Source organism: Sander lucioperca, chromosome 17, assembly GCF_008315115.2.
Source record: "Sander lucioperca isolate FBNREF2018 chromosome 17, SLUC_FBN_1.2, whole genome shotgun sequence".
In the NCBI taxonomy this organism is placed as follows: Eukaryota; Metazoa; Chordata; class Actinopteri; order Perciformes; family Percidae; genus Sander; species Sander lucioperca.
The window spans coordinates 10,319,375-10,345,344 of NC_050189.1; the positions used below are offsets into that span (position 1 = coordinate 10,319,375).

Sequence of the window (25,970 nt, forward strand, 5' to 3'; positions counted from 1 at the left end):
TGAGGAGTTGTCCTCAAATGGGAGACACTTCCGCCATCTAGTGGGCATTTTGATTTAAGCCACTTCCATTTCACACAGACACATCTGCCTACTCTCCCCATACTATTCTGATGTAAGTCAGAAGGTAAGAGGGAAGTAGACCTAAAATAGCCTTGTAAATGAAGATATGCCAGTTTTTAAGTATGTGTTGACAAAGACCATCCAACACGTTCATACAGTCGACAATGGTGAATGAGGGCTTTACACCAGTGATGAACCTCTAAGCTCCATGATACACAGTGTCCAGTTAACTTGTATAAAGCATCCCCGTAGTCCAGTACAGACATAAAAGTGGCAGCAACCAGTCTCTTTCTGGATTAAAAAAAAATGTAGGATTTTATTCTGACATAAAAAAAGCACCTGCTTTAGCGCTCCAGTAGGCAGAAACAATGCAGATTTGTGTAATTACATTGATCACAGTGTGCTATTTGAATCATTTTTAGGGATTTGTATTTATGTAAATGCATGTTCATTAAAGGTGCCCTGCCACTCTCTTTGGCTAACAGCTAGCCAATGAGAGCCTGGCTATCAGCATCCTTTACCCAGAGCAACTGGGCGAGCTCATGAATAGTAACGAGCAGAGTTTGTCAGAGGTTGTTTCTGTGTGTTTCTCACTCTGTCTGTGTGGACGTCATTAGTGGTGTTTTGCAGTTTACCTTAGTGTCATGCCTCTCTGTTTTAAATTTAGAACTGTCAGTCAAACTGACATTTGTTGTGGGAAGAGTCCATGCAAGACTTAAACTTAAAAAAATAATAATTATGTAATTACATTTAAATCAACTATCTTCTATCTAAATCAACTCCATTTTGTAGAATTTGTTTTTACGTCTTTCTAGGTTAGATCCTGTTGGGCAATCCAGTAGAGTTTGATGGGCTGTTTGGATGTTTTTCAATCTGGTTCACCTTGATAAGAAATTTACTGGCTTTAAACAGCTTTTGTATTGAACAATAAAAGTCTATTTGCATAACGCCTTTTCAAACACGGAAGCAATTCACAGTGCTGTACATAAGGCAAAGAACATTGAAGATGTAGATAAAATCAATTATTTAAAAGGAATATAACATTTTGAACTGAGAGTTATACAGTACCATCATTGCTTGATTATGACATAATGCCAAATATAATAATACTTCAGTGTAAAACACCTGCTGTTAGTTATGCTGGTATTGGTATAACACCAAGGACATTCTGGTAATAGTGAGAAATATATGTCTGTAAAAGGAGGACACAAGATGGTGGACTTTGAAAGAGGAACAGGAGGGTTAAACATTGTTGGAGGGCTTGAGGTTTGAGAAGGAGCTGAAAGGCAGGGTGGAGTATGAGTTGAGACGATGCGGTGAGCTATTGAAGTTGGAGGACTAGTGGAGTTTGACTGAGGAACACTAATGGTTGGATGAGAAGAATTCAGGGTTTCAAAGGCAGCTTGTACTAGTTTGATTAGGAAAAAGCTGAGGTTCCTTTCAATCACCACTTTCATCTGTCTCGGGTTCAGAGGAGTTGTGGTGGTTTTTTGGTTGCCATTTTACTCTTTACTTAGTTAATTCAACTTATAGGGCCTATCTATGAAATTAGAAGTAACATTCTGAACTTGCTGACTGCGTGGGGCCCACAGCGGCCTCAGTACAGAAGAAATGGTCAGACGAGGACTCCATGAAGACACCAGAGATTGCAGAAGTTCACTCCATGCAGATTTATTTGCAACAGTTACATGTTAACAAGTAAACCGAGCTGCCCCGGATACATCAACTGACCACAGGTGATAGTCAGTCAAATAGACAACTGAATCTTAGCCTCATCTGACTCTCTTTTTATACAGCATTTTGGATGGTGTCAGTTGGACACATTTACACACACAATTTCCTCAAATTCCTTACATCTTTAAATTACCTTAAACTAGTTCTATTTTTAATTATATTCCTTACTACCTGTCTCCACTTCTTCCTTTTCTTGCATGCACCTAGGTCTTCATGACCCAGACAGTTCATTGTCTGTTACCTTTATATGTACATGATAGTCAAATAGATTGTGTATTTTGAATGATTACACATCATCTCAGCTATTTCTGGAGATTATAGGTACTCACCATTTTCTGGTTTCCCACACAGGTCATATCAAAAGATTATATTTATAACTGATTATTGTATTACTTATTACTAATTATATTAGCATTAGCATGGCCTAATTAGTCAAGTGGAAGACACTATACATGTTGAAATGTCTATCATTTCTGTGTCATTGATCATATTACCTTGGAACATAGCAATGCACAAGTGAGTTTTTATAGTTTTACACCTATCCTAAGTTTCTATCTCAGCTTTGTCTCAAAGAGAAACTCCTCCGCTCACTGACAGGATACACCTTGCTAGGCTAATGTCTATGTTAGCTCACTCACATCTCCCTAACTTCATCATTGTTCAAGCTAAAGAGAGCTTTCAACCTGCACTTTCTGTCTCTCTTACACAGAGAGAAAAGTCTCCTCTCCGAGACTGCTGGGCCTAAATTGTGCTTAAACATTGAACCCTAAATTAAAACATGAACACAATGTGTATTGAATAAACACCCATATTGATACATGATTGATAGTAAATCTTGCTAAACTTACGTTACTTAGAAAGAAAAGTGATTATATGTGTGGGACCTCTAAAACATCTGGATCCCAAAGTATGATTACATAGTGAGGTTACATTTGTCTGATTTCTTGATTTAATGGATTATATGACAGACATTACAAGACATTTCAAAAACAATATCTAATATTTACAATAAGTGTACTTGTTCTACCACAGAGTCTGAAGTATTGTCATGAGTAGCTGATTTTAAAGGAAAAGTGATACTTGAAAGAGTAGCATTGCTGCTTGTAGGAAGAGACGATATGATGTTGGAGAAGTTATTGGCTTAGTAGTCTTTTTTTGCGAAGATAGTAGTGGCTGGTGCTAATGTAAATTGAGGATCAGTTGAGTTTAAAGTGACAGTAATGCCATTGAAAGTGGTGGTGGCAGTTTGATGCATAGCAGAGACTGTAGCAGTAGCTGGAGAAGGTTTGGTAGTGCTTTCCTCAGAAATGATAGATAGATAGAACAGAAGCAACAACCTTAGGTGGCACTCCAGGAGATTGAACAACAGTAGTGGCAAAGGAATTCTAGATGTTCGAATGAGGAGGGGGAGATGTTTGAGGAGCATTGTAAGCAGGAGGCGGAATGATTTGAGAGAAATTGTCTGCAATGTCTAGCCCAGCCCCTCCTCCTTAACCAGATCCTCCTGCTTGATTGAATGGTAGTAGTTGTAGGAGAAGGTGTCGTTGTTGCTAAAGATGTGGTAGAAATTGGAGAGGTAGACGTGGTTGAAATGGTTGGTGGGCATTCACAGTTTTTTTTAAGGTTTGGGTATAAGTGAATGACAGTTGTGTTGAGAGGACATTCTGTTCCAGGAAACACTGTAAAATTTGTTCCCAGCTCATTCTGGAGATCTGCCAAAGTCTTAGTCCACAGATGTTTAACTCCAGTTTCGGGGATGTTTTCACCCCAGTGCGCACTTGCTAGCCAACCCTCACTTTGACTGTAGCAGCAGAATGCTGACCAGAGCTTGGAAGGAATATTAACCTTGTTGTTCATTTTGTTTTGGCCAGGATGTGCTCCAGTTACCAAAAAGCCTTCTTTAACACGATTGCTGTTGCTGCAGTACTTCTCCAGAACACATTTGATGCAGATCTCCATTCGCGCCCAGCTTCCCTGATTGAATGTGGGTTCTTGTGGAACAATGTTGGTAAGGGTAAAAGTAGATTGCTTATCATTTTCAGTCAATGCATAAGAACTTGGAAACAGATGCCCTTTGTCGAACGTTTGGTTGATGCGGTTGGTGTAATCATCATACACAGCCTGCTTTTCGAAGATAGTCGCCCACATGCTCTTGATGTCAGTAATGTCCTCAAGCTGTAACAAAAGGAAGAATAAGTTACCGATGCAATCAGAGTCGATTAAATGTACAATAACCAATTGCTTACACAAAGTTTGCAATTTAAAATTTACTCAGCAATCTCATGCAATAGGCTAGGCTATTTTTTTTTTTTTAAATCATCTCAGCTCCCCTGAAAAATAAAGTCCTTATCATTGTGATTTTGTGAAATTGTTTAGTGCTCAAACCTTGTTACTTTTGCAAACCTGATTTTAGCGATGGAATAGGATAAATGACGACAGGCTCAGCTCAGTTGTAGCCTTAAGTCAACAGGCTATCTGCTATTCCCATAGACTGTATATAAGATTCCCTTAACGAGGGGGCCTCAGCCTCCTGTTCAGTCTGCACAGATAACTTTGGGGAACGGTCATCAGAGTATGGCTACTTTCAACCACTGAAAAGGTATGGCTAATGGAGTGAAAATTAAATCTAATCGAATGAACATGTTTAAGTAGGCTACAGGTGTAGTATTTGTGGAACCAATCTGTGATTCCCTGATCACAATGATGGCAATTATATCTGAACTAGCCTAGCTTATTCACCACGGAGTCCAATTTTGTTGTGCAACGTTAGACAAAATTGCTAACTGTAGGCAAATGTAGCTTAGGAGTAGCCTACAACGAGTTTTTAAAGTGTGCTATTAATAGACTGCCGTCTGAAATACCGCTAAAAATAGCCTAGCGCCGCCGCCTAGCTGCAGTTAGCTCCCTACCAGACACTTTCTTATTTTTAACTGTCAATGCCAATGAAAAATAAATAATTTGACCTGACGGATCATCAGACTCATTCATATCAGAACTGGAACTTAGCTTTGCCTATTTAAAGCTACTGTATTTGCACTTACTACTTGTTGTCTGGAGTTTGAACCTTCACATTTGAAAGCACTTAATTGTAAGTCGCTTTGGATAAAAGCGTCAGCTAAATGACATGTAATAATGTAATGTAATAATGGAACGACAAACCCTGACTCACAGTCTGTTTCCCCATAGATGGATATACGTTTCTTTTTTTTCTTTTTTAAAGAAAACAGCCAGGTTCAGGTGAGAAAGTAAAAGATAAGCCTTTAACATTATAACACTGCACTGAACAGCAACCCCATATTCACATATGTTATAAATAGGTGAATATATAACCTTTGGTAGTCTACATGATACATTCTCTGTTGATTAGTTGATTACATTTGCCTTCTGGTTGACAGCACAAAAGAGTGAGGAGAATAGAGAGGGAGAAGGGCAGAGAGAGCAAGATGAACAAGGTGAGAAAATGGCTAGGTAGCCTATAAGACATATATATATACATATACATAACAGGAAGAAACGGAGGACGAAACCTCAGGAAGAGCAACTGAGAAGGTTTATAATAGGCGCTGTGGGCAGATGAGGATTAGTTGTGGGCAGTAGGGATGGAACAAATATCAATACAGCAATATATTGTTGTCCTTCGTGCAATATGATAATCCATACACTGGCGCCACAAATCTATAATTAATAAAATAAGGCGCTCTAGATAAATTTCCCTGCTCCCAGCATTGCTACTTCATGGCTCCACGAGGTGGTGCTTAACACACGAAGGAGGGAAACTTGAACATAAGTTAATGAGCTGAAGAGGAAGAGCTTTTCAACAGGACAGCAGTTTGAGGAAAATAACAGATGCCCCAGTCACGTTTAAGTCCGAAGTCTGGACTAGTGGCTCTATAGTTATGTAATTTTAATTCACAGAGTGAAAAACTTTCCTGAAAGTTTGGATTTGCAGTGAATAAAGAGAGAAACCCTGCACTTAATCTTTTTCACGGGCATTTTGTAGTTAGACCGACATCGAGACGTGTCGTTTATAAGAATTTCTAGCAATGCATTGATTTTCGCAGAATTGCTGTATCACAACATTTATCAGTATCGCTAGCCATGTATCGTATAGTACCGTAAGGTGCCCTGTAATTCCCACCCCTAGTGGGCAGTATCATTATAGATCTTTTCAATTGAAATGTATTGCTAGGCAACAGCTTGGCCCCTTGTTAACTTCCTGTCAGTTGATGTCGTTCACATTTTACATACACTGCAGCAGAAAAGTAACTTGGGGCCATTTAAAATGTTTATGTTCACAACTGTGAAATGTAACCAGATTTACATTTAGTACATACACCTTTTTTGCAGCGTTATTGCAGTAGTATACCAGTAATTGTCATCTTAAAAACATACAGTTCAACTATAGGTGACTATTTAGCTAAATGCAGTTCTCAAGCTGTTTCTTTGGATGTAGATTTGAGTATGTAATCAGCCAAAAATACAATATTTTGAATAATAATGTAGTTGTGATTTAGTAACAGAGAAAAAAAAAAAATAAAAAGCACACCTGTGGTTCTATTTTCCAAATGTCTCTGGGTCTCTTGCCCTGTGACCCTCTGTACTTGTAAGCAGAAAACACTGGAATCCTGTTTGTGGTGTCGTAGAGCGTCACAAAACTTCTCCTGTTATTAAAAGTCTGGCAAATGGGTTTGTATCTGTTCTGGTCCAGGATCCTCCCTCTCTCCAAGATCCCCGGGACATTTGGTGGAGTTTCGTCGAGGAGAAACCCTTTACAGTCTGACATCGACAGGACCACTTCAGTTACCGTGGGAACAATGGTTAGGAGGAGGAGGAGGAGAGCAGCGAGGGGCAGGAGGAGGCAGCACATCTTCAGTGATGTCATCATCAAACACTGTATCAGGTCAAAAAGAGAGAACAAAGGAAATGATCAAACATTGAAGTTAAGTTAGGCTCTAGTGACATTTACGGTTTACTTCTTTTTGAACTAAAGTGAAAAGTTGACTGTTGCATTTCAAGTCAAAAAACCTTTCTCCACTTATCCAGTGAGCTTTATCAAATGATGGGAAGATCCAGGATTTTAAAACTCGGTTGCTTATTTATTTTTTGTTTATCTTTAGAGTTTTGTACTTTCCCCCCTATCCCTTGCTGCTGCTGCAACAGTTTAAATCTCCCTGTTGTGGGATTAATAAAGGATTTTGAATCTTGAATCCATATGTATAAATTGTATCTGTATCTGTACTGTATCATATTTACAAGGTACCTCAAAAGGTACATGCTAGAAATAGATTAACTTAAACATATGTGTTCTACAATCCATTTTTAAATTTTTTAATGTATTAATTTACCCGCATTCTTGTAATCCCTGACTATGTATCATCTTGAAAATGCTTTACAAATAATGCTATACAGTTAAAATATATATATGTACATTGTCTGGCAGCTTTTTACTTTTTTTAAAATTTATTTAAAATTAATTTTATTTCTATTATGTTTTAGTCTGTTGGATTTTGTGTCTTGTTTACGTGTGTCTTGAATATAAGAACTGAAAATAAAAAACAATTAAAATAAAAAATTAAATCTCACAACTATATATCTTTTATTTTGTAAAGTTTTACAGTAATAAGTAAACATCTAACATTTGTAACTACATCCATGAGTTGTATAGTAACAGATTACTTTGAATGTGTCCACATGAATGCACTTTGCATTACATTCATATAGGACTTTGGAAAATCCGTAATAAATACATAATCAAAATAACAGTTGGGCCATTTTATTTGTGTTTAGAAAGACTTAAATCAGCAGAAGAAGCTCGTTATAAGTGCAAAAAAATAAACATGGCAGCTGTGCTGTTTTGTATTTTCTACAAATTTGTATTCACTAAATTTACAGATATAAAGAAGAATAAAATGAAGCATAAAAAAAAATCTAAAATCAATCTTACCGTCCCTCAGGTTTCCCGAATATCAGCCAAGCGGGTGTCTTTGGTCTTTCTCAAATATCAACTGAGCTTAAGTTATGAGGAAGTCTGATATTTATATTCTGCAGAGCATCAAAGGGGGCATGTTCTTACCATCAGTAATATGTTAACCACTGAGCTTCACATTCACACATGTATTGTGACTGCAGCCTTTAGTTGAGCACTTTTTAAGATGCTCAAAGACACTTAACATAGAAAACTAAAAATACACACACATAAACAATAAACAATAAAATGACAAAACACGAAGACTAAAACATTTAGGATAATGGATAATGACATGATAAACAGCCAGGGAAGTGCTGGACATAAAATAAAAAGTACAATCAGCTTTAAAGGTGAGTTTTGAAGAAATCTACTGTTTGAGAAAGTTGGAGAGTTTCATATCCGAACATGAGCTGATTGTGACTTAAATAAAGAAATATACCAGGTTTTTGTGCATGTTTCAACAGATCCTTACCCAGGGCATACACTACTTTCCTAAAAAGCACAGTAGTAGAGCGATGAAAACATGGAATTCTTTACCACTGTTATTGACTAAATTAACACAGATATCAATGTTTAAAAAGCAAATAAAAAAAATTGGAATTCTTAGTTTTTCTGGTTATATTTATATTCATCAGCGTAAGCTTAAATTCATAGTGAAAGTTTGACTCATTCTCAAATATATGCCTTGTGTTTCATTTATGTTTTTTTTGTTGTTGAGTAATAGTTAATGTATGTTTTTAAATGTGGACTCCAGGAAGAGTAGCTGTGCTTAACGGCACAGCTGATGGGGATCCTATAATAAACTATTACGCATGTATTGAAAAGCATGCTTTTCATGACTATGTCATGATCATTTAAAGGTTAAATTGGTTTTGTTAAGACTTGTGTTTTTTGTAGTTTTGGCAATTTCTTTATCAATGATAATAACATTGAACTCACCAAGTTGTTGCTGAGAACTTGAAACAATAAGTCAGTAATCTCTAATTTACAAAAACTGCTGATATGATCACATAAAGTACATTGTTTTCTTCATAGAACTAAATGTCTGTCTTTTGAATTTCTGAAAAGCAGCTTTCTCAGAAACCTCTTGTTCCTCTTTAATAAGGTGACCAGTTTTTAAGGTCACGTAAAGACATTATGTATGACTTTTGTCCATCATGTTACTAAACTCCCAGTCCAGTTTCTTCAGCTAAGAAATATCACAAAAATCAGATGTATCTAGTCATCTACAGAACTTGAACTATTAATTCACACTTTATTTTCTCCTGTCTGGATTGTTGTTATTCCCTCTACTCGTGCCTCAGTCAAGCTGCTCCAAACTGCTCCCAGTTGATTCATAATGCAGCAGCCAGGCTATTAACTACATCTCCCACATCACCCCTGCTCTTGCATCCCTCCATTGGCTCTCTGTAATTCAGAATAAACTACAAAAGCCTGTTGATTACATATAAAGCACTGCATGGCCTTGGCCCCGGTTACATTTTGAAGTGCACAGTAATAACTGAAGGAAATTTAGATGAGTGTAGCGCTGGGCAATATATCGATATTATATCGATATGGTAGGCTATATCAGGCTCGATCTCGTCTTAAAGTGTTTTTCTTTTCCTGGTTTTAAAGGCTACATTTCTTTAAAGTGATGTCATTTTCTGAACTTACCAGACTGTTCTAGCTGTACTATTATTTTACTATAACCACGTAGTTATTATAATCCTACGTTATTGTTGATTATTTATCTAAAATCTCATTGTGTTCATATTTTGTGAAAGCACCAAAAAAAAAACAATTACAATAACTACAACCCTACAATGATGCCGCAATATGGATATCAATGTATTTGGTCACAAATATTGTGATATTTGATTTTTCTCCACGTCCCCCGGCTCTAGATGAGTGTATCAACATTTTATACTCCTCTCTTCAGACACGTGGATTTGGCAGCTGGACAGTAAGAGAACAATGTTCAGAGAGACTTTGGGAAGAAAACCAGACAAAATGATACATCTCCAGTGGAAACTACAACGTTGCATTTTAAAGTTAAGACTAATAACCATTCTCAGAATCACCATTAAAAGTGGAAGTCACAGGAAAAGAGAAATGAAAGTATATGCTCAGAAGTCCGATCCAGTATGAATTCAGAGAATAGTTTTTTAGGAAAAGCGGAACATGCTCCATAGACAGAAAGGCATGTATTAGGTAGGGAGGTCTTCTACAACACCAGCAATGCAACAGTTTTGCTTCTGCTGTCACAAACTGATTACTGTACGGGCCTACCGAGCAAGGGCCCAGATTGGTAAAAAGATTGGTAAAATGACTGACAATAGATAGATAGGCTGAACCAGGTGTGCTGTGTGCTCTTTTGCTTGTATGAGTCAAAAGCCAAACTGTAGACAGGGTGGGGGGCCTCTTACATGTCTCTGCCCATAATCCCTCTATGCTTATAGAAACTACGTTTATGTAGGCTAATACAGATTTGTTCCCTTATTATGTTATATTGTGAAATGTATCTGCTGTTTGAATTGTGTTTCTCATGTTACCTCAGAGCTTTTCTGTCTTAAACCAAGACCTCGAAAGAAAGCTCTGCAGAAACTACAACTTACTCAAAATGCAGTCGCCAGACGAAACAAAACAAAGAAATTTAAACATATTACACCCATAGGTGTGGATTTCTGGGGGGGGTGCAGGGGATATGAATAGATTATAGAAAGTGCATTATGCGGCTATTTTAACATTTTAGCACTTGAAAAAGTACAAAAACCCACTTGTATTTCTTATTATTAATATTTTCATAAATCACAGTGCACATGTTCATACAGTGAATATACGGACATAAATACACAATATTTGTACTCCGTGCAGAATTCGGCAACTCACCTTGGGCAGGTCTCTCATAACTGGCAATGAATAAACATCAGCCAGCGGCATTTAACTACTGTTAGTAGAGGTCCTGGGTAAGATTTGTATGCACTTCATTTAGCGGAGAATATCTCAACTGTTATAGACTAATATGACCCCATTGAACAACGTGGGATGTATGCCAAAATCTCTACCCGGGACGAAAGTCCTGAAAATGACCACAACAGGTGACACTGTTATCACACTACAGGTGAATGGGACTTTTTCTTCCCTTTATAGATATCCTCATACATTTCTACCAGATTAATCTTCATATTAAGAGAAATACTTTTTGTATTGCACTTTGTCTAAAAAAATAAAATAAAATATGCAAATTAGGCAATATCTCATTAAATATGCGTACATATAAACCCTTGAAGCTACAGATTTTCTGAGGTGATCACAATGTTTACAGTGACCATGATTAGGCTATAAGGTCATAGAAGAGCGTAAGCATTCTGATTTGATATAAAGAAAATGGCTAAAAAGCAGTCCCTATTACATACAACTAGCAACATACAGGAATTGCCAGTTATTTATTAACCTAAACTTTAAAGGGACACGCCGACTTATTGGGACTTTGTCTTATTCCCTGTATCCCCCAGAGTTAGATAAGTCCATACATACCCTTCTCATCTCTTGGCGTGTTGTAACTCTTTCTGACGGCTCCACTATTCTGATGAAGGTCAGAAGGTAAATGGGGAGTAGACCTAAAATAGCCTTGTAAATGAAGATATGCCAGTGTTTAAGTATGTGTTGAAAAATACCAGCCAACACATTCATACAGTCTACTGTACAATGGTGAGTGAGTTGTAAAATGGTTTCATTTTAACTTATTTGTATTAAAATTGTTATACATGTTTCCTAATATGCCTACATACTACTGTCTTGATATTTAAATCTTTCTTATTTTCATTTGATTGTATTTTTGTTTGATATTTCACTTTGTACTCAGGTCTCAATTGTAAATGAGATCTTGATCTCAGTGTGATTTGCTGATTAAATAAAGTATATGTAAAACCAGTGATGAACCTCTAAGCTCCATGATACAGTGTCCAGTTAACTTTGAGACGAGACATGCAAGTATACAACCTCCCCATAGTCCAGTACAGACAGAGGTAATAGGTCGTAATTGCTGCTTGAGGGGAGGACAGTCTCAAAGTAATGCGTGGATATATGTGACGTATGTGCATAACTGCATGTAAAAACTGTCAAGAGAAGAAGAATTTTGCTGATGTTATATGCATCTTTACATCTATATGTATTATAAAATGCTGAACAAAGATGCTTGTTAAGATGTTGAATAAAGCTCTGTTTTTGTGGAAAAACTGAGTTATGTCTTTGTGGCTCAGATCTATTTGGGCAATCCAGTAGAGCTTGATGGGCTTTTTGGCTGGTTTTCAATCTGATGCTCCTTGATACTGGTCATGTAATAAATCCACTGGCTTTAAATATTGTTTGTATGGACTTTAATATTGAACAATACAAGTTTATTTGCATAGCGCCTTTTCAACACAGATGTGATTTAAAATGATGTACATAAGGCAAAGAAATTCATTAGAAAATTCAAAAAAACATTGAAGAGGAAGATAAATTCATTAATTTTATAAGATGCCACATTTTCCACTGAAAGTTAGTACCATCATTGCCTGATTAGGACATAATGTCGAATATGATAATACTTCAGCATAAAACACCTGCTGTTAGTTATTCTGGTATTGGTATAACACTTGGTAGTAGGCAAGGACATTCTGGTAATAGTGAGAAATATACATTTGTGTAATAGGAGGACAGAGGATGGAGGAATTTGAAAGAGGAACAGGAGGGTTAAGCATCGTTGGAGTGCCCAAGGTTTGAGAAGGAGCTGAATGGGAAGGTGGACTATGAGTTGAGATAATGTGATAAGCAATTGAAGTTGGAGGACTAGTGGAGTTTGACTGAGGAACACTAATGGTTGGATGAGAAGAATTCAGGGTTTGACCTATTGGACCTGGTGGAACTATTGGACCTGGTGGAACTGGTGGAACTATTGGACCTGGTGGAACTGGTGGAACTATCGGACCTGGTGGAACTATTAGACCTGGTGGAACTGGTGGAACTATTGGACCTGGTGGAACTATTGGACCTGGTGGAACTGGTGGAACTATTGGACCTGGTGGAACTGGTGGAACTATCGGACCTGGTGGAACTATTGGACCTGGTGGAACTGGTGGAACTATCGGACCTGGTGGAACTATTGGACCTGGTGGAACTGGTGGAACTATTGGACCTGGTGGAACTATTGGACCTGGTAGAACTGGTGGAACTATTGGACCTGGTGGAACTATTGGACCTGGTGGAACTATTGGACCTGGTGGAGCAGGTTTTATATGAGGCTTTCGGTTTTCATCGTTGTCTTTCTTCTTTGTAGTTGTGGTGGTGGTTGTAGTGGAAGTAGTTTTGGTTGTTGTTGTTGTTGTTGTTGTTGTTGTTGTTGTTGTAGGGACTGTGGTTGTTGCTGGAATGGTAGTTGTAGGAGAAGTTGTCGGTGATACGTCAGATGTTGTGGTCAGAGGCAGAGTGGTTGTTACAATAGTAGTTGGTGTTTCTGTAGTTGTAGGTAAAGTGGTGCTCAAAGTGGTAGTTAAGGGAGTACTGGTTGTCGTAGTAACAGGGCCAGCTGTAGTTGTGGGAGGGGTAGATGTGGTTGTTCCAGATGTGGTAGAAAAAGGAGGAGACGTGGTAGAAAGAGGGACAGATGTGGAAGAAAGAGGGGCAGATGTGGAAGAAAGAGGGGCAGATGTGGTAGAAAGAGGGACAGATGTGGATGAAAGAGGGACAGATGTGGATGAAAGAGGGGCAGATGTTGTAGAAAGAGGGACAGATGTTGTAGAAAGAGGGGCAGATGTGGTAGAAAGAGGGGCAGATGAGGTAGAAAGAGGAGCAGATGTGGTAGAAAGAGGGAGAGATGTGGTAGAACGAGGGGCAGATGTGGTAGAAAGAGGGACAGATGTGGATGAAAGAGGGACAGATGTGGATGAAAGAGGGGGAGATGAGGTAGAAAGAGGGGCAGATGTGGTAGAACGAGGGGCAGATGTGGTAGAAAGAGGGGCAGATGAGGTAGAAAGAGGGGCAGATGTTGTAGAAAGAGGGGCAGATGAGGTAGAAAGAGGGAGAGATGTGGTAGAACGAGGGGCAGATGTGGTAGAAAGAGGGGCAGATGTTGTAGAAAGAGGGGCAGATGTTGTAGAAAGAGGGGCAGATGTGGTAGAAAGAGGGGCAGATGAGGTAGAAAGAGGGAGAGATGTGGTAGAACGAGGGGCAGATGTGGTAGAAAGAGGGGCAGATGTGGTAGAAAGAGGGGCAGATGAGGTAGAAAGAGGGAGAGATGTGGTAGAACGAGGGGCAGATGTGGTAGAAAGAGGGACAGATGTGGATGAAAGAGGGACAGATGTGGATGAAAGAGGGGGAGATGAGGTAGAAAGAGGGGCAGATGTGGTAGAACGAGGGAGAGATGTGGTAGAACGAGGGGCAGATGTGGTAGAAAGAGGGGCAGATGTGGTAGAAAGAGGGACAGATGTTGTAGAAAGAGGGGCAGATGTGGTAGAAAGAGGGGCAGATGTGGTAGAAAGAGGGGCAGATGAGGTAGAAAGAGGGGCAGATGAGGTAGAAAGAGGGGCAGATGAGGTAGAAAGAGGGGCAGATGTGGATGAAAGAGGGGGAGATGAGGTAGAAAGAGGGGCAGATGTGGTAGAACGAGGGGCAGATGTGGTAGAAAGAGGGGCAGATGTGGTAGAAAGAGGGACAGATGTTGTAGAAAGAGGGGCAGATGTGGTAGAAAGAGGGGCAGATGTGGTAGAACGAGGGGCAGATGTGGTAGAAAGAGGGGCAGATGTGGTAGAAAGAGGGACAGATGTTGTAGAAAGAGGGGCAGATGTGGTAGAAAGAGGGGCAGATGAGGTAGAAAGAGGAGCAGATGTGGTAGAAAGAGGGAGAGATGTGGTAGAACGAGGGGCAGATGTTGTAGAAAGAGGGGCAGATGTGGTAGAACGAGGGGCAGATGAGGTAGAAAGAGGGGCAGATGTTGTAGAAAGAGGGGCAGATGAGGTAGAAAGAGGGAGAGATGTGGTAGAACGAGGGGCAGATGTGGTAGAAAGAGGGGCAGATGTTGTAGAAAGAGGGGCAGATGTTGTAGAAAGAGGGGCAGATGTGGTAGAAAGAGGGGCAGATGAGGTAGAAAGAGGGAGAGATGTTGTAGAAAGAGGGGCAGATGTGGTAGAAAGAGGGGCAGATGTGGATGAAAGAGGGGCAGATGTTGAACTTGGAGAGGTAGAGGTGGTTGAAATGGTTGGTGGGCATTTACAGGTTGTTTTAAGTTTTGGGTATAAGTGAGTGACAGTTGTGTGGAGAGGACATTGTGTTTCAGGAAACACTGTAAATACGGAGGTCAATGTTCCCAGCTCATTCTGGAGCTCTGCCAAGGTCTTAGTCTGCAGATATTGAACTCCAGGTTCGTGGATGTTTTCACCCCAGTGCGCACTTGCTAGCCACCTCATCTCTCTCTGATTGTAGCAGCAGAATGCTGACCAGAGCATGGAAGGAATATTAACATTTTTGTTCATTTTGCTTTGGCCGGGCTGTGCTCCAGTTACCAAAAAGCCTTCTTTAACACCATTGCTGTTGAAACAGTATTCGTCCAGAACACATTTGATGCAGCTCTCCATATGTGCCCAGCTTCCCTTGTTGAATGTGCCTACTTGTGGAACAATGTTGGTAAGGGTAAAAGTAGATTTCTTATCATTTTCATACAATGCATAAGAACTTGGAAACAGATGCCCTCTGTCGAACTCTTGGTTGGTGTAATCAGCATTCCCAGCCTGGTTTTTGTAGATCCTGTTTTTGTCAGACGGCCTCATGTTCTGGTCGTCATTAATGTTCTCAAGCTGTAACAAAAGGAAAGATAAGTTACTGACGCGAGCAGGGTTGATTAAATGTACATTAACCAATTGCTTACACAAAGTTTTACAATTTAAAATTGACTCAGCAATCTCATGCAGTGTGACATCTCCCCCAATAAACACTTAAACAGAAACGGAGGACGAAACCTCAGGAAGAGCAACTGAGAAGGTTTATAGTAGGCGCCGTGGGCAGATGAGGATTAGTTGTGGGCAGTAGGGGTGGAACAAAATATCAATATATTGTCCTTTGTGTGATAGAATAATCGATATGCTGGCACCAAATATCGATATTTAAATTAATAAAATAAGGCGCTCCAGATAGATTTCCCTACTCCCAGCGTTGCTACTTCATGGCTCCTCGAGGTGGCGCTCAACACATTAATGAGGAAAACTTGAACATACTTTAACGAGGGGTAAGAGGAAGAGTTTTTTAACAGGATTGCAGAAATCAGTTTGCGGAAAGTGATGTCCACGTTTAAGTCCAAAGTCTGGACCCCATAGCGGCCCTATCATAGGCGGCGCTAGACTATTTTTAGGGGTGCTGAAGCAAAAAAAAAAAAGATAAGCCTTTAACATTATCCCACTGCACTGAACAGCAACCCCATATTCACATATGTTATAAATAGGTGAATATATAACCTTTGGTAGCCTACACGATACATTCTCTGTTGATTAGTCGATTACATTGCCTTCTGGTTGACAGCACAAAAGAGTGAGGAGAATAGAGAGGGAGAAGGGCAGAGAGAGCAAGATGAACAAGGTGAGAAAATGGCTAGGTAGCCTATAAGACATATACATACATAGGCTACATAACAGGAAGAAACGGAGGAGGAAACTTCAGGATGAGCAACTGAGAAGGTTTATAGTAGGCGCTGTGGGCAGATGAGGATTAGTTGTGGGCAGTAGGGGTGGAACAAATATCAATACAGCAATATATTGTTGTCCTTCGTGCAATATGATAATCCATACACTGGCGCCACAAATCTATAATTAATAAAATAAGGCGCTCTAGATAAATTTCCCTGCTCCCAGCATTGCTACTTCATGGCTCCACGAGGTGGTGCTCAACACACGAAGGAGGGAAACTTGAACATAAGTTAATGAGCTGAAGAGGAAGAGCTTTTCAACAGGACAGCAGTTTGAGGAAAATAACAGATGCCCCAGTCACGTTTAAGTCCGAAATCTGGACTAGTGGCTCTATAGTTCTGTAATTTTAATTCACAGAGTGAAAAACTTTCCTGAAAGTTTGGATTTGCAGTGAATAAAGAGAGAAACCCTGCACTTAACCTTTTTCACGGGCATTTTGTAGTTACCGACATCGAGACGTGTCGTTTATAAGAATTTCTAGCAATGCATTGATTTTCGCAGAATTGCTGTATCACAACATTTATCGGTATCACTAGCCATGTATCGTATAGTACCGTAAGGTTCCCTGTGATTCCCACCCCTAGTGGGCAGTATAATTATAGATCTTTTCAATTGAAATGTATTGCTAGGCAACAGCCTGGCCCCTTGTTAACTTCCTGTCAGTTGATGTCGTTCACCTTTTACATACACTGCAGCAGAAAAGTAACTTGGGGCCATTTAAAATGTTTATGTTCACAACTGTGAAATGATTTACAGTCAGTACATTTTTGCAGCTTTATTGCAGTAGTATACCAGTAAATGTCATCTTAAAAACATACAGTTCAACTATAGGTGACTATTTAGCTAAATGCAGTTCTCAAGCTGTTTCTTTGGATGTAGATTTGAGTATGTAATCAGCCAAAAATACAATATTTTGAATAATAATGTAGTTGTGATTTAGTAACAACTTAAAATAAAAAGCACACCTGTGGTTCTATTTTCCAAATGGCTCTAGGTCTGCTACCCTGCTCCTCTCCGTACTTGTAAGCAGAAAACACTGGAATCCTGTTCGTGGTGTCGTAGAGCGTCACAAAACTTTTCCTGTTATTAAAAGTCTGGCAAATGGGTTTGTATCTGTTCTGGTCCAGGATGTTCCCTCTCTCCAAGATTCCCGGGACATTTGGTGGAGTTTCGTCGAGGAGAAACCCTGGACAGTTAGACATCGACCGGACCACTTCAGTTACCGTGGGAACAATGGTTAGGAGGAGGAGGAGAGCAGCGAGGGGCAGGAGGAGGCAGCACATCTTCAGTGATGTCATCGTCAAACACTGTATCAGGTCAAAAAGAGTTTGTGTCTTGTTGTTTATCTGTCTTCAATATATAAAAACTTAATATAAAAAACAATTAAAATAAACAATGTAAATCTTGCAATGTTAACATCTACCATTTGTCTTTTATTTTGTAAAGTTTTACAGCAATAAGTAAAACATGTAACATTGGAAACTACTGCCATGAGTTGTATTGATATTATAGTAACAGATTACTTTGAATGTGTCCACATAAATGCACTTTGCATTACATTTATCTGTACATCTGTTCAAATGTACCTTTAGCTGTGGGTAAATTTCAGAATATGCTCATTAATATAGCTTAAAGATGCAATAATAAATTAATTTCTGTTTCTTTTGATTTTAAAGGATTTTAATCACATTTTTGTGCAAAGCATCTTGCAGAAATGTTGAAAATGACCTGTCCCTCAGTATGATTTTTCTACTTCTACTTGCTATTGAGGCCAAAAAAGTCAAACTATCACAAAAAAATATATACTTGTATAAAGCCTTAAGTGTCAGGTCATTAGTCATGAATGGATTTTATTCTTAACGTGTCAAATTTAGAAAAAAAAAACACAATTAAGTTGGGTCCCTAGGTTCTCGTCAACCCTGTTACTTTTTATGAAAACCCCTCTTTAAAGATAATGGACTGTTCCAAAAGTTGCGTTGTGACACACATACACAAAAATCCATCCATGCTGTTTAGAGTGAGATACAGTTTCTGAATGTGTCCTGCCTTCAGTCTCTGGGTGAGCTGTTCAAAATCGGCACGGCTTGTGACGTCACAAGCCGAAACGAGCTGGCTAACCGCAACCATTAGCTCTTAGCGTTAGCATGCTAACGCTAACGCTAACGCTAATGCTAACGCTAGCATGCTACCTCGCTCACGCAGGGTTAAGATCTCGGACAAATACTCCGGGGCCAGGCCATTTAAGGCCTTGAAAACAAACAATAAAATCTTAAAATCGATTCTAAAATGCACAGAGAGCCAATGAAGGGTGTAGAGAACAGGAGTGATGTGTGCGCGTCTAGATGTGTTAGTTAAAAAGCGAGCAGCAGCATTTTGTACAAGTTGAAGTCGTGAGATGGAGGTCTGATTCAGACCAACAGAGAGAGCATTACAGTAATCCAACCTTGAACTAATAAAAGCATGAATCGCCTTTTCTAGATCATGCCTGTTAAGGAAGGGTTTAACTTTAGCCAGTAGACGAAGCTGGAAAAAGCTCATACTAACAACATTGCTGATTTGCTTATCAAATTTCAAGTTGCAATCAAAAGTAACCCCCAGATTTTTGACAGCTGGCTTAAGGTATGAAGCCAGGGCTCCCAAACTCACAGCTGGACAGTTTGGCATACCTGAAGTACTAAAGACGATACACTCAGTTTTAGCTTCATTCAAATGAAGAAAGTTTTGTGAAAGCCACAACTTAATATCATTAATACAGCTAAGCAGGGAGTCTAGTGCGACACTGTCATTCGGTTTCATAGGCAAATAAATTTGTAAATCATCTGCATAACAATGAAAAGACAGGTTATGTTTTCCTATAATAGCCCCTAAAGGCAACATATATAAGGAAAACAGAATGGGGCCAAGAATAGAACCCTGGGGTACCCCACAGGAGAGAGGAGCAGTTAACGAGGATAAGTCACCAATCATGACAGAGAAGCTTCTATTTGTCAAATAGGATCTAAACCATGTAAGTACTGAGCCTCGGATGCCTACACACTGATCAAGGCGAGAGAGGAGGACTGCATGGTCCACTGTATCAAACGCCGCTGTGAGGTCCAAAAGCATTAAAAGAGCCAGATACCCGGCATCTACAGTCAAGGCAATATCATTGTGTACTCTAAGTAGTGCAGACTCAGTGCTATGACGTGATTTAAAACCAGATTGAAATTTTTCAAACACAAAGTTCAGTTGTAAAAAGGCTTGCAGCTGTATAAAAACAACTTTTTCCAAAACCTTTGACAGAAAAGGCAGATGTGAAACTGGTCTAAAATTGGACAATACTGTGGGGTCAAGCTGAGGCTTCTTAAGTAAGGGTCTGACCACAGCATGTTTAAAAGCAGCTGGGACAGAACCTAAGCTAAGACAGGAATTAAAAAAAGTAAGAAGACTTGACCCAATGGTGCTATTAAAAACCTCCTTCACTATCCTGGCAGGAACAATGTCTAAAGGACAGTTGGTCGGTTTCATGTTGCACTACCTCAGTTAGCAATGTCAGAGAAACTGGCTTAAATTCCCTAAACACAGCAGAGTGCATAGGAGCAGCAGGTACAAACACATTGACATTAGCACTGGCGTTTTGCCTGACAGAAGCAACTTTGTCAATAAAATAACAGAGAAAATTCTCACAAGTACTGTTTGAAACATCTGTCGGAGCAGAGGTGCATGGATTCACAACAGAGTTTATCACATTGAATAACACTCTAGGTTGATGGCAACTGCTAGCTATGAGAGATGAGAGATGCTGCATCTTTGCCACCTTCACAGCCTTCTATATGGTATGCTGCTAGACTGTCCCTTAATAAACCCAGAGATACATGCAAATTGTCCTTCTTCCATCTTCGTTCAGTTTTTCTGCAGTGTTGCCTAAGGGCCCTTGTGGTGTCATTTAGCCAGGGGTCCGCCTTAGGTTTAATAGTTTTAGTCCGAACAGGGGCAATAGAGTCCAAAATGTCAGTACATGTGGAGTGGAACACAGAGAGAATGTTATCTGGGGAAGAGGGAGATACCAGACCATTCTTTGCATAAAACTGTGAGCCCACAAACGCAGAAGCAAACTCTCCAGCTGAAGAGGAGGTAATGCAGCGGCGCCTAGAAGTTGAGGATATAGGCTAGACCTACTAGCAGGTGGTGGAACACTGATCTCAAACCTGATGGGGAAGTGATCTGAAAAACCAGTTTCTGTTATTTCACTAAGTGAAACTGAAAGCCCATATGAGATGATGAGATCCAGGGTGTGGCCAAGATGATGTGTCGGCCCTTCCACACATTGATTAGAAGAAGAAGAAGAAGAAAAGAGGTCTCACTCTGTAGCTAAAACAGAGACCATCTGAAAAGAGGATCTGCAGCAGTGAGAGAGAGCGGTGCAGTACAACAAAAAGATGGTGTTTTTTGAAAATTAAACCATGTAAACCTATTCTGGTACAACCTTAAAATACAATTATGAACCTGAAAATGAGCATAATATGGGTGCTTTAAAACTCCATTACCAGTGTTGGGAGTAGCGCGTTACAAAAGTAACGCAATTACAGTAATGTATTCCTTTTTGCTGTAACGCAGTAATATAACGCATTACTAATTAAATTTCGGTAATATTATACTTGTTACAATCTCAGTAACGCGAGTTACAACGCATTTTAACGCAACATTTAGAGGTGCATTGTTTTTTTAAGAATTCACCAACACCGCGACACATTTCTTCACAGGAAAAAAAAAAAAAAAGCTGTATTATTTTCCTGTCGCTGTATTCGATGGTTGAGATGACTGCAGAGACAAATACATTTGCGAGATGGATATTATTTTCAGGAGTTATTACGCTGCGTTGAAGTGAGCTGTCCTGTTTCTGTTCCCGTGGTCAGAGCCAGAACCAGAGACGGTACGGACAGCATGTATTTCCCAACCAAGCCCCCAGGAAGAGCGCCGAGTCTAAAAGCCACCATGGGCTTAGCGGATAACGGTGGTACTGCACCCCATGGCCCAGAAAGACTTTTCACATAGACTTTGCATTGCGAAAGAAACATCTATATTTCAGCGGATAATTTGTTTCTGGGTATATCAACTTACCAGCCCGAACACTGAAAGGGTCTTGTTTAAAACGTTACGTTTTTAACATTTTTAACATTCACTAGAAGCGAATCCAGAATTATTAAATTTGGCATGATGCACGCGCATAGTGGACGCGAGCAGAGCCGCGGGACTGCGCCCGCTGCTCACATGACTGTTCTCCCTAGCTCATGTAACTAGCTGTAATAATGGATATAGCTAATTGTTGTAATTCACCATGTGTTCTATGAATACGTCCATGGTATTATCTTATGAAGTCATGATACATCCCAGGGATGTATGTATGTAGCTGCTATAAAGCCTGTTAGCTATGTGGATGTAACGTCATTAGCGTTTCCCAAACTGGCGGGCTATCGGCTAGCTAGCTAGTTGCTAACATCAGGGGTAGCTGGCATGGCTGTATTAAGATCTATACATAGCTAGCTATATGCCTACATAACGTTACTACAGACATAGTGATTACATCGCCTTGGTTCTCTCTTATGATACATCCGAGGGTTGTATGCTGTAAAGCTTGTAACGTGGATGAGAGCTGAAGCCATGGATGAGCTTTGTTCACAAAACTGCAGGCTAACAGCTAGCTAGCGCTAGTTAGTAGGTAGCTAGCTAGTAGCACAACATAATTATTGAATCTCCTTGGTTGTCTAGCTAAATACATCTATCGTTTATTTAGCTAAGCATGTAAACGATAGGGAACAACGAAAACAGTGTTTAACGTTAGTGAATATTTTAGACAATGAAAACGGCGAGTTCATGAGTTCGCCACTTGTAAGAGACACAACAGAGAAGCTCATGAACGCGCATGTTGCTACCGGTTGCTACGACAACGCAAACAAATTGTTGCTAGTGCGCATGCCCATCGTGAGCCAACCAGCGTTATGGGCCAACAATGCGGAAGAGCCGAGCTCCATGTTTGCTTTATGCACTTTTGAGCACTCTCATTGGAACGTACGGGGCTTCCCGCCGAACACTGTATCCAGTTCTCTTAATACATCCATGGTCCCAACAGGTGACAGTACTTCAGCGGCTGACAGATATAAACATGTCGGGAATTAATGTTGAGGCTTGCTACACGTAAATATTGCATTTTATCAGCGGTGGAAAGTAACTATGCCTGTAGTGGAGTGGCTTCGAATGACGACCAAAAACGCTTGTGTTTTACTGTGACCATTTACTGTTCAATATGTTGCAGTTTTACAAACAAGAAAGTGAACAACTTGAGCCTGACGGACATGTTGCATCCATAGACTGTATATAAGAATGGACCAACAGATCCCGTTGCTCTGGACGGAGACCAGTGAAGGCCTTTAGAAGCACTTTTCTGGTGAGCGCTGAGCGTTACTGCGCAGCCTCCAACTGAGAGAAACGAAGTAAATGTGACGTGAGCAACGTGTCGGAAAGTTGTAAGTCTTCTGGTAGCTGTGCCAAGAGAAATCTCAATCATTCCCAATCTTGCAGAGAAGGAGAGCGTAGGTATATGTAAGGAGATAACGTGGACACAGGCTAATTATTGATCACTAAAATGCTAGTTAACAGTAATTACACTTAAACAGATAATGTAAGTCGAAACTGCCTGCTGTACTATACGGTAATTCCTCTACTATGCGACAGTAAGTCGCGTGGTTATGACACAATCGTTAGCCTATTTTTACAAAAACGTCTGCTACGGAGCCATAACGTGAGGTACAAGGTAATGGAGCCTTTTATACATTGTCGTGTTTCTTTAGAAATAAACAATGGACAAATAAAGTCTTTAAACGCTTCAGATGTAAAGTTATTCGCGGTCAAAGTGACGTCAAAATGAATGGCAGTCAATGGAATGCTAACGTCAGGTGATCGCTTTGTAGCATCAAAATGGCGCCATAGGAGATTCGAGCTCTGAGGCGAAGCTTACCCCCTTGGTTGCATCTCAGTAAGCTAGCAAGAGTAGGCTACACAACAGACAACTTCCGTGTAGCCTACTTCAAAATAAAAGCACTTCCTGTGACGGTTCGCAGTAAAACTAAATTACTGTTAAATACAAGGGGGTAAGCGTCTCCTCACAACCCGAACCTCCTATGGCGCCATTTTGATGCTAATAAGCCATCACCTCCCGTTAGCATCCCATTGACTGCCATTCATTTTGACGCCACTTTGACAGAGAATAACTTTACATCTGAAGAGTTTAAAGACTTTATTTGTCCATTGTTTATTTCTAAAGAAACACGACAATGTATAAAAGGCTCCATTACCTTGTACCTCACGTTATGGCTCCGTAGCAGACGTTTTTGTAAAAACGATTGTGTCATAACCACGAGACTTACTGTCACACAGTAGAGGAATTACCGTAGAGTACAGGAGAAGCTCACAGGCAGTTTGGACTCACATTAGCTGTTTAAGTTTAATTACTAATGTTAACTAGCATCTTAGTGATCAATAATTAGCCTGTGCCCATGTTATCTCCTTACATATACCTACGCTCTCCGTCTCTGCAAGATTGGGAATGATTGAGATTTCTCTTGGCACAGCTACCAGAAGACTTCCAACTTTCAGACACGTTGCTCACGTCACATCTACGTCTTCAAGCTCAGATGGAGGCTGCTCAGTAACGCTCAGCCATCACCGGAAAAGTGACTTCTAATATCCTTCACTGGTCTCCGTCCAGAGACACGGGGTCTGTTGGTCCACTCTTATATACTGTCTATGGTTAAATAAGGTTGTGTAGGCTACCTTTTCACAAATCAGCTGTAAATCAAGTACTGTAAATAATGTAAATAGTGAGTTTTAGTCACACTATAATTGAACATTTCCTTTATAGTGTTTTAAACTAAACAACATGAATTTCTTATTCAAGTGCTATAAACAAACATTTTACAACAATGCCGTACTTTTAATTGAGTATTTTCATTTTCTCCTACTTGCCTATTATACGTTTTACTTATCTATTTTTTATAGCTTTAGTTACTTTGCATATTTATATTAATTATACGAAATATAAATAATCTATGATGTATTAAAGTGGATAAAGAGGAGACTTTATTGATCCGGTGGTGAAATTCACAAGCTAGCTGCCAAATCAAACTTCACCTGTTATTTTGGTGAAAGTAACTCAAAAGTAATGCAAAAGTAGTGTAACGCATTACAATTCAGAGACAGTAATATTGTAATATAACTCTCTCAAATGACAGTAACTAGTAATCTATAATGTATTACATTTTGGAAGTAACTTGCTCAACACTGTCCATTACACCCATAACTGTAACTCAAACAAGCAGTATAACCAATACGGTAACTGTTGTCAACCCTGTTACTGATGTGTCAACCCTGTTACTTGTATAATATTCTAATATCATTTAAAAAATAAAAATGTAATCAACTAATTGTAAATGTTTAGTAAGAGAGGCTAATAATCCACTCAAAGTTGAATTGAGGTGTTTTATTTTTGTTTCCATACATTTTTCTTAAAACAGATGATGCTGGGAGAGTGTCATTTGGAAATAAACGTATTCATCCACTAAAAAAAAATAAAACTTTCAATATTCTCAATACACTCTTAATGTAACGAGGGCGGATTATCTTTCACAGTATATCAGTTTTGTTCTATATATGTATTTAAAACCTTTTCAACAAGTAATTAATATGTCGGTAACAGGGTTGACCAAACACACACATTTACGTTGGTTATATGAAAAAATAAAAAAAAATAAGATAGCCTGAGATGGCACGGCACATTTTCCTGAGAGGTAAGGATCTACTTCATCCAAAAAGGGGCTTAAAGATTTTCAAAACAGTACTTTGAAAATCAAACATTAAAAGTGGGAAATGGCACGTTTTCGTATAATGACCCTGGTACAGTTGTTAACTGCATTTTATTTGTGTTTAGAGAGACTTAAATCAGCAGAAGAAGCTCATTATAAGTGTAAAAACATAAACATGGCAGCTGTACTGTTTTGTATTTTCTGCAAATTTGTATTCACTAAAATTACAGATATAAACAATAACAAAATGAAGCACAAACAGAGTGAAAAAATCAAAAATCAATCTTACCGTCTTCCCGAATATCAGCCAAACGGGTGTCTTTGCGTTCACGGGAGACTGTCTTTCTCAAATATCAGTAAGGAAGAAGTCTGATATTTATATTCTGCAGAGCATCAAAGGGGGCGTGTCCTTACCATCAGTAATAGGTTTACTCCCAATTTACCTTTTTTAACCACTGAGCTTCACATTCACACATGTATTGTGACTGCAGCCTTTAATGAGCACTTTTTAAGATGCTCAAAGACACTTAACATAGAAAACTAAAAACACACACACACATCAACAATAAAATGACAAAACATAAAGACTAAAATATTTAAGATAATGGATAATGGCATGATAAACAGCCAGGCAGTGCTGGACATGAAATGAAAAAAAGTATAATTAGCTTTAAA

General features: G+C 39.3%; 1 protein-coding gene across 1 annotated transcript; it reads right to left on the reverse strand.

Moving 5' to 3' along the window:
• Nucleotides 1-3,265: 3,265 nt before the first annotated feature.
• On the reverse strand, nucleotides 3,266-17,784 carry LOC116053421 (endonuclease domain-containing 1 protein-like). The gene is made up of 3 exons (XM_035994243.1): nucleotides 17,424-17,784; nucleotides 3,377-3,969; nucleotides 3,266-3,344 (listed from the first exon to the last, which is right to left on the reverse strand). Exons 1-3 carry the CDS (start codon nucleotides 17,754-17,756, stop codon nucleotides 3,266-3,268), a joined length of 1,005 nt encoding a protein of 334 aa, XP_035850136.1. The 5' UTR covers nucleotides 17,757-17,784.
• Nucleotides 17,785-25,970: the final 8,186 nt, after the last annotated feature.